Source organism: Cetorhinus maximus, chromosome 2 (assembly GCF_964194155.1).
Source record: "Cetorhinus maximus chromosome 2, sCetMax3.hap1.1, whole genome shotgun sequence".
Classification (NCBI taxonomy): Eukaryota; Metazoa; Chordata; class Chondrichthyes; order Lamniformes; family Cetorhinidae; genus Cetorhinus; species Cetorhinus maximus.
In genome coordinates this window covers 162,143,705-162,160,071 of record NC_135880.1, presented here as the reverse complement: position 1 = coordinate 162,160,071, position 16,367 = coordinate 162,143,705, and the positions used below count along the sequence as shown (strand labels likewise).

The 16,367-nt window shown below is 41.2% G+C and overlaps 1 protein-coding gene across 11 annotated transcripts in view; it reads right to left on the bottom strand.

Annotated features, from left to right (window-relative positions):
• ptprda (protein tyrosine phosphatase receptor type Da) overlaps positions 1–16,367 on the bottom strand; it is a 622,540-nt gene that overhangs the window by 84,135 nt on the left and 522,038 nt on the right. For 6 of the 11 annotated variants that reach the window (XM_078570553.1, XM_078570552.1, XM_078570554.1 and 3 more), the window contains 4 exons: positions 12,267–12,427; positions 9,896–10,008; positions 5,875–5,916; positions 5,259–5,356 (listed from right to left, as the gene is read on the bottom strand). In XM_078570553.1, the coding sequence (XP_078426679.1) occupies positions 5,259–5,356; positions 5,875–5,916; positions 9,896–10,008; positions 12,267–12,427 (414 nt within the window). The remainder of the gene's footprint in view (positions 1–5,258; positions 5,357–5,874; positions 5,917–9,895; positions 10,009–12,266; positions 12,428–16,367) is intronic. The other 5 variants (XM_078570557.1, XM_078570558.1, XM_078570559.1 and 2 more) reach the window with 1 other exon arrangement.

Genomic DNA, 16,367 nt, shown 5'->3' with positions numbered 1-16,367 from the left:
GTTCCCCCACCTCACCACCTCTGACTCTTTGCTGAATGTCCTGCTACAGGATTTGAGGGACTGAAGTGAATTGCTGTTCCTACAGACAGGAGGAAGAGGCCAGTCCCTCAAACCAAGCAGCATGGAAGTGCCCCAAGGAAATGAGCAGCAGCATTGTCCCTCAAACCTAGATACAGGGCCCCAAAAGGTTGAATTACCTCAGAAAAAGCGAGTGGCATCCTGTTTTCAGGAGGCAAGTCCCACACTCTTGAGTTTCCCAGCATTCTCCTACATAGCACTCCTCAGCCCAACACATCTGGCAGCTCCATTGTCTCTCCAGGCACCTCCTCGCATCCCCATCCAAGTAGCCAACTGCGATACGTTCCCTCATCTTAGGGCCATTTCACCCTTTTGCCTCTCAGTCACCCTCTGCAAGTGCTGTCATTTCATTCTCTCCACACAATCCATTTCAATCACTCCTAATATTCTGCTCTCTCCATGCAGCAGAGAGCACATGGAATCACAGAATTCTTATAGGACAAAAGGGGGCTTTCAGCTCCGAGAGAGACAAGAAAGCAGGGAAGACCTTCTAATGATAGCTACATTGGCGGCCACTGGCCATGCATGTTCATCTGGTCGCTGTGAAGGAGGGCTTATTCCAGGAGGTTGCAGATGTCAGCAATGTCCCGTCATGAGCCTCACGAGGCATTGGTGCTCAGACATGTTAAGAGAGTTGTAACCCTCCTCCACCTGTAAGGACCTGTGTTGGGGGTATTATCTTCTTCTAGCTGGATCTCTGTGTCCATCCCCTCTGTCCTGTTGAGCAGCCTGTGGCTGCAAAGACGACAGCTCCTGCTGCTATTAGTGTTGGTGTTGCTGCTCCTGATGTGGGTGGTGTTCCTCCTACTCCTCACCAGAGATCCAAGGTAGAGCTGTAAAAGTTGTTCCTATACCACAGTGAAGGCTGACAACAGGTACTTGCAGCTGAAGGTGAGTGAAGTCCAAGGCAGACTTCCAAAAGGTTGGGAATCACTTGTGATGCAATGAAATCTGGCTACCAGAACAAATACTGTGAGCACAAGCATTTCACATAGGTTGGCCAGTAGCTACACAATTTCACTGTTTAAAGACTTTCCAGCCTGTCAGTTTCATTGATCAATGACTCCTTGCTGTGTTCTAGCTTTGTTGATCCTGGCAAGTTTGACACAGCTTGGGAACCTGTGCACCGGCTGGTAAACAGTTAACTGATTCATTAAATTTTTTAATTACTTGCACAAATCTCCACAGGGATGTCCGACTTGCCTCCAAATGCACCCCAGTAAAATCTAGATTTCTAACTCCCCAGATTCTGCAGGGATTTAACCCCCCCTCCTGCCACTGCACCCACCCCTCCTCGGCAGTTAAAATTCTTCCGTTATGTTAAACTTGTATGAAACCATTGGTTAGACGAACACTTGGAATACTGTGAATAGTTCTGGTCACCATATTATAGAAAAGGGCTTAGTAGGCAGTGGACAAGGTGAACAGGCAAATTTATTAGAATGATGCCAGAACTTCCCTTCCAGGAAAAACTGAAAAGGCCGGCACTCTTTCTTTAGGAAAGAGAAAACTGAGAGAGTGATCTGATAGTAGTCTTTAAGATTATGAAAGAGTTTGATAGTAACCTTAGAGATGACGTTTCCACTTTTGGGGAAGTCCAGAACCACAAGTCATTAATTTAAGTCAGTAATAAACCCAATACGGAATTCAAGGAAAAATATTTTCCTAGTGAGTGGTTTGAATGTGGAACTTTCTACCACAAGGAGTAGCTGGAGTGACTAGCATAGATTCATTTAAGAGGAAGCTAGATAAATATACGAGAAGAAAAGAAATAGAAGGATATATTGATTGACTTAGATGAAGAAGAGCGAGCGGAGATTCGTGTGGAGTACTGGCACGGATCTGTTCAGCCAAGACTTGTTTCCGAGCTGTAAATGCCAACCAGCTGTGCAAAACTCAGATTCAGCTCAATCTCAACTGTCACAGCTTTGCAGGTTCTGTACTCAGGTTCCAATATATTCATCTGTGCATGTTTTAGGAAAAGTCTTGTTTGTTTGACATTTTGAAAAATATTTCTTGTGTCTGAGAAAAAGTTGTGCTAACACAAATTTTCTTGAGAGTTTGAACAACTTTTACTCCTCAGCTTGAGCAGTTAGGGGGCTGTTAGCTGAACAAAGGTTAATTCCTTTCTGACAAGGAGAATGAAAAATTGTAGGCCAAATCAGCCCAGGTGCTCCTCCAGCATTCCATTGTAGGCAGCTATAAAGTGTTGGCAATGAAAGGCAAGGAGACAGGTTGTCCGCCCAGTTTTTGGACGGGGAAAGCAGCATGCTGCAGGTACAGATGAGTGGTTGAAGTCGCAAAAAGATACTGTTTGCCCAGATCAGACCCATCCTCCAGTAAATGGCCAACAGCAATGTCTGGCTGTGTAACTCCCTTTGGCTGATGCCTCCAATAATACCATCCCCATTAGTTGTTAAAGCAGAACATGATTAAAATTTGACTGAAATTGAGTGGCCTAAAGAAAATAATGTTGATATAAATCTGAGTTCTTTGTTATTATTTGAATTGTTGAAAGGAATGCAGATGGTCGGACTCCATTTTAATTGTACCACTGGCATAAGCCTGAAAGCACATTGTGCAACATCCCTCCCCCTGCCACTGCCACCACTCTCCTTTGGAAGTATGGCAAAAAGAATGACGGTTGTGGGGGGGTGGTGGGGAGGTGGTGGTCAGGATCTGAAATAACACCAAGCCCACTGTTAGGTAAGCAAATTAAAAATATTAAATACTACGCTATTACATTATAATGCCAAAATTAATTGAGATGTAACTGCAAAGTAGCGGCCTTGTGCAGTAATACCAAACTGAACCTTGAGACTAAACATGTTGGAAACTGGCCTGAATTTTTGCCATTACGGAGAGCCTCTCTGATGTGGCAAAAACGGCAGGAGTGGCCAAAAATCCCAAGTCCCACCCCGAAAGTGGCACTTCTTATTTTCGTAGGGGTGGGAACGATGGTGGGCCGGGGTTTGTGCACGTGCAGTTTATGAAGGCAGCTGGCCATTTAAATCATCAGCTGCCTTCACTCAATTCTGGCTTTTGCATTCCTGTAGTGTGAAACTCAGTGTGCAGATTAGACCAGGTAAGAGCTGGTCTGAACTTTGTGGATTTGTTTGGATAGCTAGGGTACTCCTTTGGAGAAGGAGATACCCTTTTGGATCTGGCCCCGGGGCACCTTTGTGGGAGGTCAGGTGCCCTTTGGAATTGTTAAAATTAGGCATAGATGTGCGTAAAAAGTGCATAAACTGATTATTGTAAAGCTCATTGAAACTGTCAGCATACCTGTCAAAATCAAATATCAAAACTGTCAGCAGAGCCCGTCAAAGAGACCTGTCAGAACTGTCAAGAAGCACCTGTCAAGATTGTCAAGGGCCCTGTCAGAATGGTCAAGACTGTTAAGGCAGTCAAGAGGACCTGTCAGAACAGTCAAGAGGATCTGGCAAGATCAACTGTCAAAGGGAACTATCAAGCCTTCAAGATATTTAAAAGTCCTGCCCTTTAAATTTTTGGAAAAAATGTCTGGAGTATTAAAAATACCATTGCTTGCCACAGGTACAGAGGCATAGGTTGGCATGGAGGATATGGGGCTGGGTGTAGGGCAAGAGGTGGCATGGAGGATTTGGGTGGTTATGGGGTGGGTATAGGGGCAAGAGGTGGCAATGGATTGGGCATGCGGAATGTGTGTGTTTGCTGGGGGTGGGAGGGGAAGGTGGAGAGGAGGAGTGAGGGCTGGAGAGATGTTTGTTGTTTTACTGTTTTTAAAAAAATTTTGACAAAGTGCCGGAGCACAGAGGCAGGCTTTCTGGCCAGCACGCCTCTGCACCCGGCAGCTTCAGCACTGGTTCAGGGTGGGGGGTGGGGGGGGCCAGGGTCCCATTTCATCCCATCCCATCCCCCCACGGAATGAACAACTTCCATGCCACTCTTTCCAGGTCAGGTTTCCCAGAGCTGGGAAATGTCCCGACTCGGTGCTCCTGACCTAAGAATGAAAATCCAGGCCACTCGGTTGGCTAGCAGCATCCATGGAGTGAGGACAGGAGAGCTAACGTTTCAAAGTGATGATCCTTCCGCATCTCTATCAGTACAATTGTCTCCGTTTTCTGTGGTGACCCTTTACACATGCTCCTTGACTTTTGGGTCTTGACTTTTTATTGTCTAACTTCTCTCACTATTGTCTCATTTTGTCACACCGTTACCATTCTCCATTTAATCACCTTCTGTCTTCCACTGAATCATGGATCTTTTTTTTTGTTCTCTCCACTCTCCTTTTGCTGGCTCATTTCTCCTTATGAGTTGTTCATTTGTACCATTCCCCAGTAACGATAACCCTACATTCATCTCCTTACAACTGCTGCCCGATTTGCTGAGTGGATCGAGCATTTCCTGTCCATATTTTATACTTCCATGTCCGCAGTATTTTGCTTTTTGAGCCTGGAGACTGGGGTTTGTGCTTCAAGATAAAACAAAGGCTGAAAACGCTGGGAATTTTAAATAAAAACAGAAAACGTCACCAATACACAGCAGCCTGGTATCTGTTAACCTGTTCTCTTTATAGATGCTGACTGTACACCTCTAGCATGTTGTGGATTTGAGCTTCAGGGGTGCAAGTGTTCTTTCATTCAGCATCACATCACACACATACATTACCACCTATTATTCAACATTCTTTCGATAGTATCTATTTCCAATTTACGATTTTCTAATCTCCATTTTTAAACATAGTTTCCTTCTTAGATGCTTTGCTTCAATAAACTTAGGCCTGCTTAAAAACCTTATTTGTAGAGAGATGGGACTGAAACTCCCAATTTAAATGGAAAATAATTCCATGCCTGTAAAAGGAATCATGGATTATATATAAAGAACAAAAAATAAAAGATTAATAATTAAGCAACTGTTTCTTCAAAATAAATCAAGGTGTTATCTTCTTTCTTTAGTCTAGCTGCATTTTGTCATGTTTTAAAGCAAACATGAAAAATATCGTTAACGTTTCTGGTCCGTATGACTCTTTTGAAGAAGAGTCACACGGACTCAAAACATTAACTCTTTTTCTCTCCACAGATGCTATTAAACCCGCTGAGTTTTTCCAGCATTTTCTGTTTTTGTTTCAGATTTCCAGCATCCGCAGTATTTTGCTTTTATGAAAAATATCGTACATGGTAACAGAAGAAAGTGTTTACCTCGTACTCTTGTGAGAACTTCAAGTTGTCATTGGCTTTCAGCCGCTCAATGTGATCAGCAAGCTCAGAGATAGGGATTGGTGGATGATTGGCCATGCCTGACAAATTGGACAAGAATAAAATGTGTGTTACATCAGCAGTGTTTAATGACAAAGCAGCACAACACAAGTCTGAAAAGCAATTGTTAGAAGAGCTTGACGTGTAAACTAGTAACCATGTTTGATGTGGAGAGAAAAAAAAAAGCAGGCAGACAGTTTGATTACTCAAAGCAGGGCATGCTCAGAAGTGAGGAGCTCTCAAGGCAATTAACAGTCACCGAGCATGCTCTGAAAAGCTCACATTCCTAAAGTGAAAAGGATAATAAAGTTTGGGCTGCATGTTGCTGAGGTTAGCTGGGCTGAGAAGATGGAAGGTTAGCCCTGACACTGACTGCTGCTTTGAGTAATGACAGCGTTGCCACTTCAACCTTTTCTCCCTGCAATGTACGAAATGCTATTGTATTGAGTTAGAATGAGAGCTGCGGAATGTGAACTACACGACAAGCAGCCAGAAGCCTGAAAGGAGAGAACAGTATTCAGAAGGAAGAAGAAGTGTACTAATGTCAGGGGGAACTAACTTGTCGAATGGAGGTTACCATGGTAACTGGAGACACCTGAACCTGTAAAGAAAATGGGGGGTGTATAAATAAAGTTTCTGCTCTTCCACCAAAGAAAAATGTGATGGAAAATTTCACATAAAATACTGGGAAAATAAAACAAATTGGTAGAGATGCTATCCAAAAATGTCTCTTTTAAAAAAAAATTGAATAAATCATTTCATTGCAAATATTCTCAAAAAGGGAAAAAATATAAATTTCATCTCCCTCTAGCTTTGATAATAAAATTTACTCACACAGCAGACATTTACATTCACTTTAGTTTTAATGAGGGACTGAATGCAAATAGCATGCACCAGTGTTATGGAGCAAGTACAGAACACATAAAGACTACAACATGATTAGAACTTCAAAAATATTTCCACTGGTCGCAGATTGCAGGAAAGGTGGGCTGCGTGAAGAGAGCAAATATTACCATTTGATTTATTTTGCTCAGTGTGACATGAATAAGTTACTCCTGTCTGTGTGATGATCCCAGGGTCAAAATCTCCTGCCCAAAGCAAATCCCTTGATTGTTCCTACAATCTATTGCAGGTGTAAGCATGTTTCTTCAAGAAAAACAAGATTTTGAAGCTCGCCTATACCTGGATAGCTTTTTCTTATGATTGTTAACATTCCTTAAAAACTCTCCACTGCCCTTCATTAATTTTTAGGAAAATTTAACTTGTTTCTGCATGTATCAAGAAAAGGCTAGAAAGCATTTCACTGGTTTTATGTCAACATCTAGCAGGTGGCGAGGAATAATAATTGAGTGACTGCTGGAGCTTCAAGGACTACACACAGACATGATGATGTGTATGTGCATGGAAGGCTAACAAAAGGACTGCAGAACTCATCAAAAAATCACAATGATGTTGTTCTTTGATTGAGTGCTCAAATATTGAAACAGAAACATAAGATATTTAGACCTTTTGGAGCTGTTCGTGCGACAGTGTTATTATCGTATAAATATCGCGTAGCAGTGTAGCTAGGGAGGGAGGACACAGAGCCAATCAAGGAGGCATAGGGGACTGAGTTATTGGCCAAGGGTGTAAAAGGGAAAGGCAGTTCTAAATGATAAATACAGGTTAGTAGTAGCTGCACAGGTCAGTCACAACTCCATAAATTACCCAGGACATAGAACAATATCAGTCATGGAAGGCGTTTAAATGAATGATGCCCTCATCTACTGGACTATGCTACTGTAGTTTCTATACGTGGATTAGATTCTGCTCCTTTTTCACACGTTTCCCCCAGCCCAAGTTGTTTTGACCACATGTCCATGTCTTAGGTTCAATGCAATGTGCCACTTTTGAGTTTTGATATCAAATCGCAGAAATATGCCCTCCTAACTATAAACCAATTGTTTTGGGAACAGGAAGCAGTCATTCAGAAAAATTAATTTTCTGAAGGAAATCAATATTTATATTTCAGTGCTTCTATCAAAAAAAAAATCCTCAATTCCTGTTAGGCTGGGAATTTGATGTTTCATGAGGGTAATTTCAAACAAGCTGATTAGTGGTTAGTTCATTGAGCCTGACACCAGCCATGCATCAGAAACAATCAAGGGTCACAGTGCAAAATGCCAGGCCTGCAAAAGAGAATAATTATTCCTTTACTTTTTATTGAAAGACATTTGCAGTTTCAATTTACAAGGTGTTGCCAGGTAGATTTTCTTTTTGGGAGAAGGGAGGGATAGGCTTTTTGCCTACATCAAAATGACAAATACAAATAAAGCAAACAGAGCACTTTCCACTTGAAGCAGCAGTGTTAAGCAGTGCCTGGTCAGATATAGTAGAGCCAGATAGAGAGTACAGCTCTTTCTGCAGAACCTAATGTTGGCCTTGAAATTATAATATAAGAAAATTAGAATAAGAATGCTTCTTCTATTTGCATTAAATTGCTTTCTCGCTATTTTAATGGAGGTGTTAACCCATATATAATAAATGGATTGATACCTCTATAAAAATGGCAGAGGAAGGAACTTTGCACACCATGTTAAGCATCTGTATGCTAATCTTTTGCATATCCTAATTTCAAGGTTGATAGCTTGAATTTTCCAATCAGCATTGTTTTGATGCTGAAATACCCATGGGATAATACTGGTGATAGAATAGGACTGATTGGAAAATGTAGGCAAATGTGTCTTAACACCAATCTCAGAAAAGCACCCTAGTATACCAAAGTAACTTTGTCATATTTTTCCTCACACTACCTTTTATTGGCAATTGATGCTGTTTTAAGTCTTGGCTTATTCTGTAAACTTGCACACATTCCAGTAACTTGGCTGACAGTCAAATGTTTTAACAGCAACAATAGACTTTCATGCCATCAGTTGTCACCCTGACCTGGAACTATATCACTGTTCCTTCACTGTCACTGGGTCAAAATCCTGGCACTCCCTTCCTAACAGCACTGTGGATGTACCTACACCACATGGTCTGCAGTACTTCTAGAAGGTGGCTCACTACCTTTCTCAAGGACAATCAGGGATGCGCAATAAAAACTGGCCTAGCCAGCAACACCCACACCCCGTGACAGAATAAGCAAAACAAATGTTGGACCTAGCTTAAAACCCAGGTCCAAGGGGTCAAAGATCAACATTCGCATTCACGGTGGCACTAAGCTCCTCTAAAAGATCAATTTCCACTGCACACAATTATCTGCTCTTTTCCTTCCAATTTTAATTCTTCTGAGGATCATTCTTTTAAGGGGTTATTGTAACTTAAATCTGTTTATTTACAAAATACTTGAGCTGTGTATTAATTTGAAGTAGGCCATTTAAGTAGTATCAGAACCTGTACGATTTTCAGAACAGGTAGTTGGCTTTGCCTCAGTTTATTTAGCATATGATTAAATTGTCACTGGTGTGGTGTATATTGAGTGCATCTGATCGATAGTATGTTTGGGAAATGATCAATGCTACATGGTGGACTGTTTTGCCTTCTGATTGCTGCTTTTGGTGAAAGCACTCAAGAATCACTGCATCCAACTGCAAACGCAGATCAACGATGAAATAGTCCCATTTTCCAAACCCGTTCACAGGACTGGTACTAATTTGTGGCTTTAAGCCATAAGTGAATTGCTATCATCAGTTATCTTTTAATTTAAATTAGTCAAACTTTGATTTAACCTGCATGTTGTGTGATTAACTCTTTCATATCAGAAACTCGTCAATACATCACAGGCTATCCAGTATGACACCCACTGCAACAGCATTCCAGCCTTAGTTGAAAGGTGACCTGATTTCTCTGAGGTGAGATGTCAAGTGGGTAAGCTCTTACTCTGTTGGGCATTCCAGCTCGTGGTTCAGCTACAAGTTTCTGAAACTCTCTGAACTCTTGCTTGGTCTGGCTGTCAGCCTCTTGCAGGACTCAAATTGAGACCAGGGTGGCAGCAAGGAGAGGCTGATATGTTAATTGTCACATGTGCACTATTATCTTATTTTCCCTCTTCATGCCTTTACAGAGCTTAATGAAGTGTGGATAGGTAGCAACTTTTCAATTAAAAAACAATCTGCACTTTAAGTGAGAACAAAGTCCCACCAATTGAAACTGCTACCTGAGTAATAATATTCACAAGCATAATTGCTGATCAACAGGTTAAACAGTTCCAGTCAGTTTACAGAATCTGCTGGTTAATTTTTGGAGCCCCAAATCTGGGTATAATTCCTCAATCAGGATATATCAGCAATGGGGGAATGGTGCCAGCATGGATTCAATGTGGCATACAGTCACTACACAGGAAAACATCATATCAAATAGCACAGTAGACAAAAAGCACTGAGAGGAACCTTTGTTTTTCTCTTTCTCTTTTTTGCTCTTGTCTTAATTCTTACCAGAATCTCTTCACTGATAAATCTCAAACACAACACAAGTATAGTTTTGAGCATGTAATGAGAAAAGTCAATAGAGTTGTGTGTAGCCACATTTCACAAAAAAAGAACCAAAATATGGTCAACACAAACCTGGATGGCTTGGACTTAAACTTTTCCACATCTCACCTGGAGTCTGGAAATTAAGACGTCTTAGTTCCACTGGGTCTGTGGGATGATGTGAAGGTAATTCCTTGCTGTTAGGAATACTGCTTTTTCTCGAATCAGATTCGGTCCTTTTCCTACGAGGAGAGCACAGTTATGGGCAATCATGGAAACAAATTGAACCCCATGCAACTAAATGAACTGAAGACGATGATTTATTAAGAACCAGGTAACTGCAAAAATGATGGAAAATCAACACCTGTTTAATTTTTGCTTGACTAATAGTCATTGCAGAAACATTAATAAACGTATTTTCTATTTCTTTGGTTTGTTCCATGAGGAATGTCCAATTTCACATATTATAAGTTTTTTTTTTCTATTTTCTCCCTCCATATCAAATGGAGCTTGTGGGCATTTACGTTACATACATAGGTACCATTTAAATTCAATTACATTCCTCAGCCTGAGTCTACTGTCAAGTTCTCCATCCCACTGGCATGATCACTGGAGCAGTACCTATAAATGTATTACAAAGTCAGAAAATGGGCTTTACCTACTCTTTTTTCTATTAAAAATGTGGTTAAAGGGGACCCATTCCCGCAAATGTGTAATCATAATTTCCCAGAGAAGTTTATAGCATCCTCTGTTAGATTATAAAGGCTGCTATGGAAAGGAGTAAAAAAAAATGCATTCTGTACAAAATGATAAAAGAGGCAAACTGAAAGTGTTCCGGATGGCAAGCCACAGTGTGACATTGAAGCTCTGAAACTGTAAGGTCACGTGGCCTTTGATTGCCATCGGCAGTTATTAATAACACGCATGTTTCTGTGAATGATGGAAGTCATTTTACAAAATTTCAGGATATAATTGAGGGAGTGGTGATGGTACAACGGGCGGCACGACCACCACGTGCTGTCGTCTGTATCTTATAACAAATTCTTGTTTTGTCCTCCAGTCTAAACATTTAAGCAGACTGATTCCTGATGTAGCCTTTTGTGGAGGGGGGGGGAAACAGTAAGAGGTGATAGTTGCTTTTGCGCTTGTTTTCAGACTATACACCATCAATAAGATAGTTAATATTGATAATTGCCAATTTTAGGGTTAAACCAAACAGTTCTGTTAAAGCTAGGTGTCACTTTCTCTATTTCTCAGGAGACTGATTCACCACACCCTCCCAGACTCTTCCTTGAGCAGTTACACATTTGCTTTTACCTGTCAGGTTTGCTGTCCCATTGTAATGCAACAGGAGATAAAAAAAAAAGAAAGGTCAGTATGTTAGCTTCCTATTCAAAGAGCAATAGCCATGGCAACGTACTTGCTTCACTGCAGATGTCTTACTGGCAGGGAACATGTTACTTAACATGCAAATTAGGAACTGACAGTTCATCAGTGCAGTTAATGCTTTCTAATAGCAGTATAATGAAGGACTAAAGGTCAGGCCAAGAAAACAGTAACACGCGTGCTTCAACAGAAATACATTTCAATTCTGATGTCACATTCACTTACGGCCAGAGTATACTGAAATGCCACACTTAATTATGGTTCTAGTGAAGGTGGTGATAGTACAATTTGGTATTGTAAAACGTTTACCAATCATCAGTCTCGGAAGAAACCTAATATGCCAAATGAGACCCTGTCTATATTTACTGAATGCTTGCAGCACATAGGGAAACAACAGAGCCAATGTTAAACTTAGCAGCAACCGAGAATCTGTAAAAGCAAAATTGTCTGACGTGCAACTGACACATGTAAAGAAAATAATGATTGCAGAAGCTGGAGGTAGAAACATCAAAGAGCTTTTACTGTGGGCTCCAAGCACAGCACGGCTCCATTAGGGATGAGGAGGGCATTTCATTTGACAGTGTGTGGCGGGATAATGTGGATTATTCCCTGAGTAATAGGTCAGCTCAGAGTCAGGCACAGAAGTTTGACAGCAAAACAGTGCACTTGCTGGTTTGACATCCAACTGACTGAAGCAACATGAATCTGCTCAAGCAACTCCTCATTTGATACTTCACACTAATTTATATGTAGTAGGGTTAAATACTTCAATCAGGTGGATTGAACCTGCACTGTCCCCCATGATTAGAGACAGCAGTATTGGCAAATGGGAGATTCTTTGCCTGTGTTGTGGTGAGAATCTTCACTGCTTGTTTTCATTGGATTCTTATTTTTACAAACTACTGTTTGAAACAGTAGAGCAACCATTTTGACACTTTTCTTATTTATTTATTTTGATGACCATAAAGCATCTATTGGTCATTAAGTGCGTCAGCGGGATGGCAGCCTATGCTGCAATGGTAATATGCGGCTCTTTGCAAAGCAGTCCTTCCTTGATATCATTGCATTAAACATCCCAATTTCTGTAATGAATCTACAGTGTTAATTTTCTTACCTCTTGTATAGGAGGATAGCAATGACAATGCAGATGATGAACACAACAGCTAAGACAGGACCAACTACCCATATCAATCCTTCTTCTTCATCTGTGATGGGCTGAGGATCAAGGTCGGCTGACAGTACAGGGTCAGAGTAAGGACTTGTTGCATACATCATCTGGAACATATGATTCAGAATACCGGAAAGATCAGCAGGAATGAGTGGAACTGTTTGATCCAATAAATGAGGAATAAATTGAATTGAATCTTTTTTTTATGCAAAAGGAATTAAGAATTTGCACCGCAAATTCAATCTGGGAAATCAGCTTAAAGCTGCTGTAATGTGGCCATGTAGGAGCGATCATGTTGGGTTCCCACCATGTTACAATGTGGGCACTCGTTCATGAATGGGCAGGCGCATCAACATGCTGTGCAAATGAGATAAATATTTTAGATAACATATATCCTGCTACTTTTACCCTAGCAATGCTAAAAGCAAAGAACAACTGACTGTGTATCTCTGACATCCAGTGTTGCTAACAGCATTGGGGGTGTGCAATAAAATGTAAAAGCTTAGTTTCTCTACTGCAATCAGTCAGAGTGATCGCGTGTGGAATGGAAGTTGGCCTGTTTGAAAGCAGAGCACTTGTTTATTTTTAATTCATTAGGTGGCAGAGCCAGGCTACTGTCACTCCAGCACAGCACTGCAGTATATACCCAAACCCTTAACTAAGGCAGGTACCCAGATGGAAATGACATGGACACCCACTCGAAATATGTTAATAGCCTGAGTCTGATGAATGCACCAGGGTCAGCGATACAAATAAAATGGGCAGGCAATGTCATTTATTGTAGAAAAAATCTCACTGCTTTGAGACATTTAACTCTTACTTGCAATAAGAATTGCAGCTGTCTAGGGCACTACCCCTTTAAGAAAATTTCCATCCACCTTGTTATGCCACAACCTCTGTCCGAGGCAAGATGTCAGGTTTGTTAACCGTTGTAGAAAGCGGACTGAGGAATTTGCAAAAATAATAGTAACTGGAAAATTACAAAATGTAATAAAGCAGCCTGGCTACAAGTCTTGTCAGGTCAGAAAGAAAATGAAGGGTGGCCAGCAGGGCCTAGGAGGAAACTTCTTTCAAAGTACGACAAAAGGTCTACTTACATTAAATCACTCCTCCTCATTCATTCAACCTCCACATGATAAAAGCAAGTGCACCAAAGTAGCACAGCTGTTGGTGGCGAACTTTTTCAGGCTAGTTTGGAGCACAGCAACAGCGGCAATGTGCTCATCGCCTTCAACTGTCAAGCCAAGAAATAATACGTGGTGAAAGCAAGTAGCCTGCTCCAGATCACGGTCTCAAAGATGTAATTGAGAGGAGCCCTCCACATGTTCAAGCAAATTCTATCTTCTCCTGCTGTGCCATGAAAACCACAAGGAGATACACTGAACTGCTGAGTTTGCTAATTGCCAGGGAGCAACAGATTTTCTTAAAGTGTAGTTTCCACATGAAACAAAGCCTTGGCGAAGACTGACCAAAAAAAAAAGCCTTTGCACTTGAAATGATCATTCCTCTGGGTCAGAAGATCTTTGATGTATTGGTTCCTCAAACGCCTGCTGCAGCGTGACGGTTAATTCCCCAGCTCCGTGCTCAAAGGAAATGTGGGTCAGAGAGCTTGTGCACAGTGTTGCACCCTTCAAGTGTGGATCCAATTCTGAGCATATGACTGGCAAGTTTACTCTTTAGAATCAGATATTTTCACTCATTAGTAGGTGGTGGAAAAATATCCAAAAATTGCGGACCAATCATTAATATGTGCAACTCGCAGACTCTTAATGCTGATGATGGAGCTAATAATAGAGCTGCCTGAAAGGAAAGAAACGAAAGCTCAAAAGAACCCACGGGTTCAAAATGTTCTGACATTAGCTTGCTCAGAATAAGATTCAAATCTCATGCAGGAATCTCCTGAGAAATGAATGGGCAAATGTGCCATGTGTTCTTTGTAAACGGTGATATCAGGTTTACCCACTGCTGTACTGTTAGAAGCGGATGGCAGGCAGAAATAGCAGCAACACAGGTGGGCATGGGCTGAGTCATTTCCCTAGCAGTATTTATAGGTATGAAAGAAATACTGGTGTATTATACCCCAGCCTTTGAAATTATAGTTATATTATAAGCCAACACAGCGCTTTCAATTAGCCCTTTACACATGCGTAGTATATGCTTTCCTGGAATTCAGCAGGTAGCTTTCAAGAGCTCTAAAACATGTGTAGGTGCTGTGTCAAATCTGATCTGGGTCAGAATCTTCCCATGTGTGATCCTTACAGATTGATGGTGATAGATCGGGAGTCCAAGCACTAAGTCTTCCTGGATTAGTGTAGGAGTCACTAGAATGAAAGTCATGCTGTTCTCTTGAAGCTTGTAGCAAATTTACCCTTTACAGAAAATGAAGAAAGTGTGTACAGGAACCTTCTTTGCTGGGATTGATTGATTATTCCAGGTTGATCTCCTGATCTGCTGAGATATACAACAGAATGTGGTATAGCTGGGGGTGTATCCAGCTTTTTTTTCATCATTCATGGGATGTGGTCACCAATGACAAGGTCAGCAATCATTGCCCATCCCTAATTTCCCTGAGTAGGTGATGGTGAGTCACCTTCTTGAACTGCCGCAGTCCTTATGATGTAGGTAAACCCAAAGTGGTATTAGGGAAGAGTTCTAGGATTTTGACCAAGTAACAATGAAGGAACAGCAATGTATTTCCAAGTCAGCACGTTGTGTGACTTGGAGGGGAACTTGCAGGCGGTGGTGTGCCTATGCACCCTTGACCTAGGCACGAAGAGGTCATGGTACCCAGATGCTAGTAGACTGAGCAGAGTGCAGTTGTGTCTGATGCTGGGTGATCTGTCTGGTTTTATTTTTTATTGTTTCTTGTAGCAGTTTGATACAACTGAGTGGCTTATTAGGCCATTTCAGAGGGCAGCTAAGAGTCAACCACATTGCTGTGAGTTTGCAATCCCATATAGGCCAGAAGGGGGTAAGGTTTGCAGATATCCTTCCCTGAAGAGCATTTGTGAATAAGATGAGTTTTTTTACAATTCAACAGTTTCTTGGTTACCATTACTGACACGAGCTTTTTGTTCCAGGTTTATTTAATGAACGGAAATGGAATTTGAACTCATGTTTCAGACCATTAGTTAAAGCCTCTGGATTACTCGTAACAGTAACATAACCACTAATGTTTCTGTTCTCAAGCTGCAGCATAGGTTAAAAGTAAACCTAGATCAACGAAGTCAATCCTTTCCAGTGGTGCCAAAGTTTACGCTTGTAAAAATGATGGAAATCCCTGGGTCCCCACTGCAAAATCACTAGTCTTTGAGACAGCACAATTAGTGATAGCTAAGTGGACAGATACCAATGTTCAGCTGATTTATGACAGAAGCTGGTGAATGTTGTGTGTGACCAGAAGGTGCAGATGTTTTCTTCCTGGAAATTAAGCAATGCAAATGTTCCCTGATCATCCTTGCTTCTCTGGTAGATCTGATGGTGGAAGGAGGCTTCACTTCAACTCAATGAATTAAGTTTGGACCTTATAGTGGTCAAATTTTCTTGTTAATGCTCAAATTGATTACACCTAGCTAGTGTGCTAAACATGGGGCAGATATCACACATGAAAATGCTACATAATGATGGACGATAAGAAAGACAAATATCCTGGCAATTTGTCAATGGGAATGATCTGCCACTTGATGGAAATGGTCGACAGCTGTGTTCTTAAGTCAACTGAGATTGGGTCAATTCTAAGATAGCAGGGGCTCGGCCTTGATTTAAGATTGCATCCATTAACAGAACATATACTTATTTTCAATCTAAAGCTGAAGTTGAAAAATTATATTCATTTAATGAATTTTCCCTCTACACTTCCAAGAGCTTTAATGGAAGACTGAAACAGAATGGTTAGACAAAGGTCAAGAAATGGTCACTAAGTCAACTCCTATCAGTCATTCACAATGATATAAGCAATGATTACATATTTCTGAGCACTCTGGGCAAAGAAACAACAAACATACATCAATCTATCACCTATGGCGGATGAAGAATAACTGAGGTGTG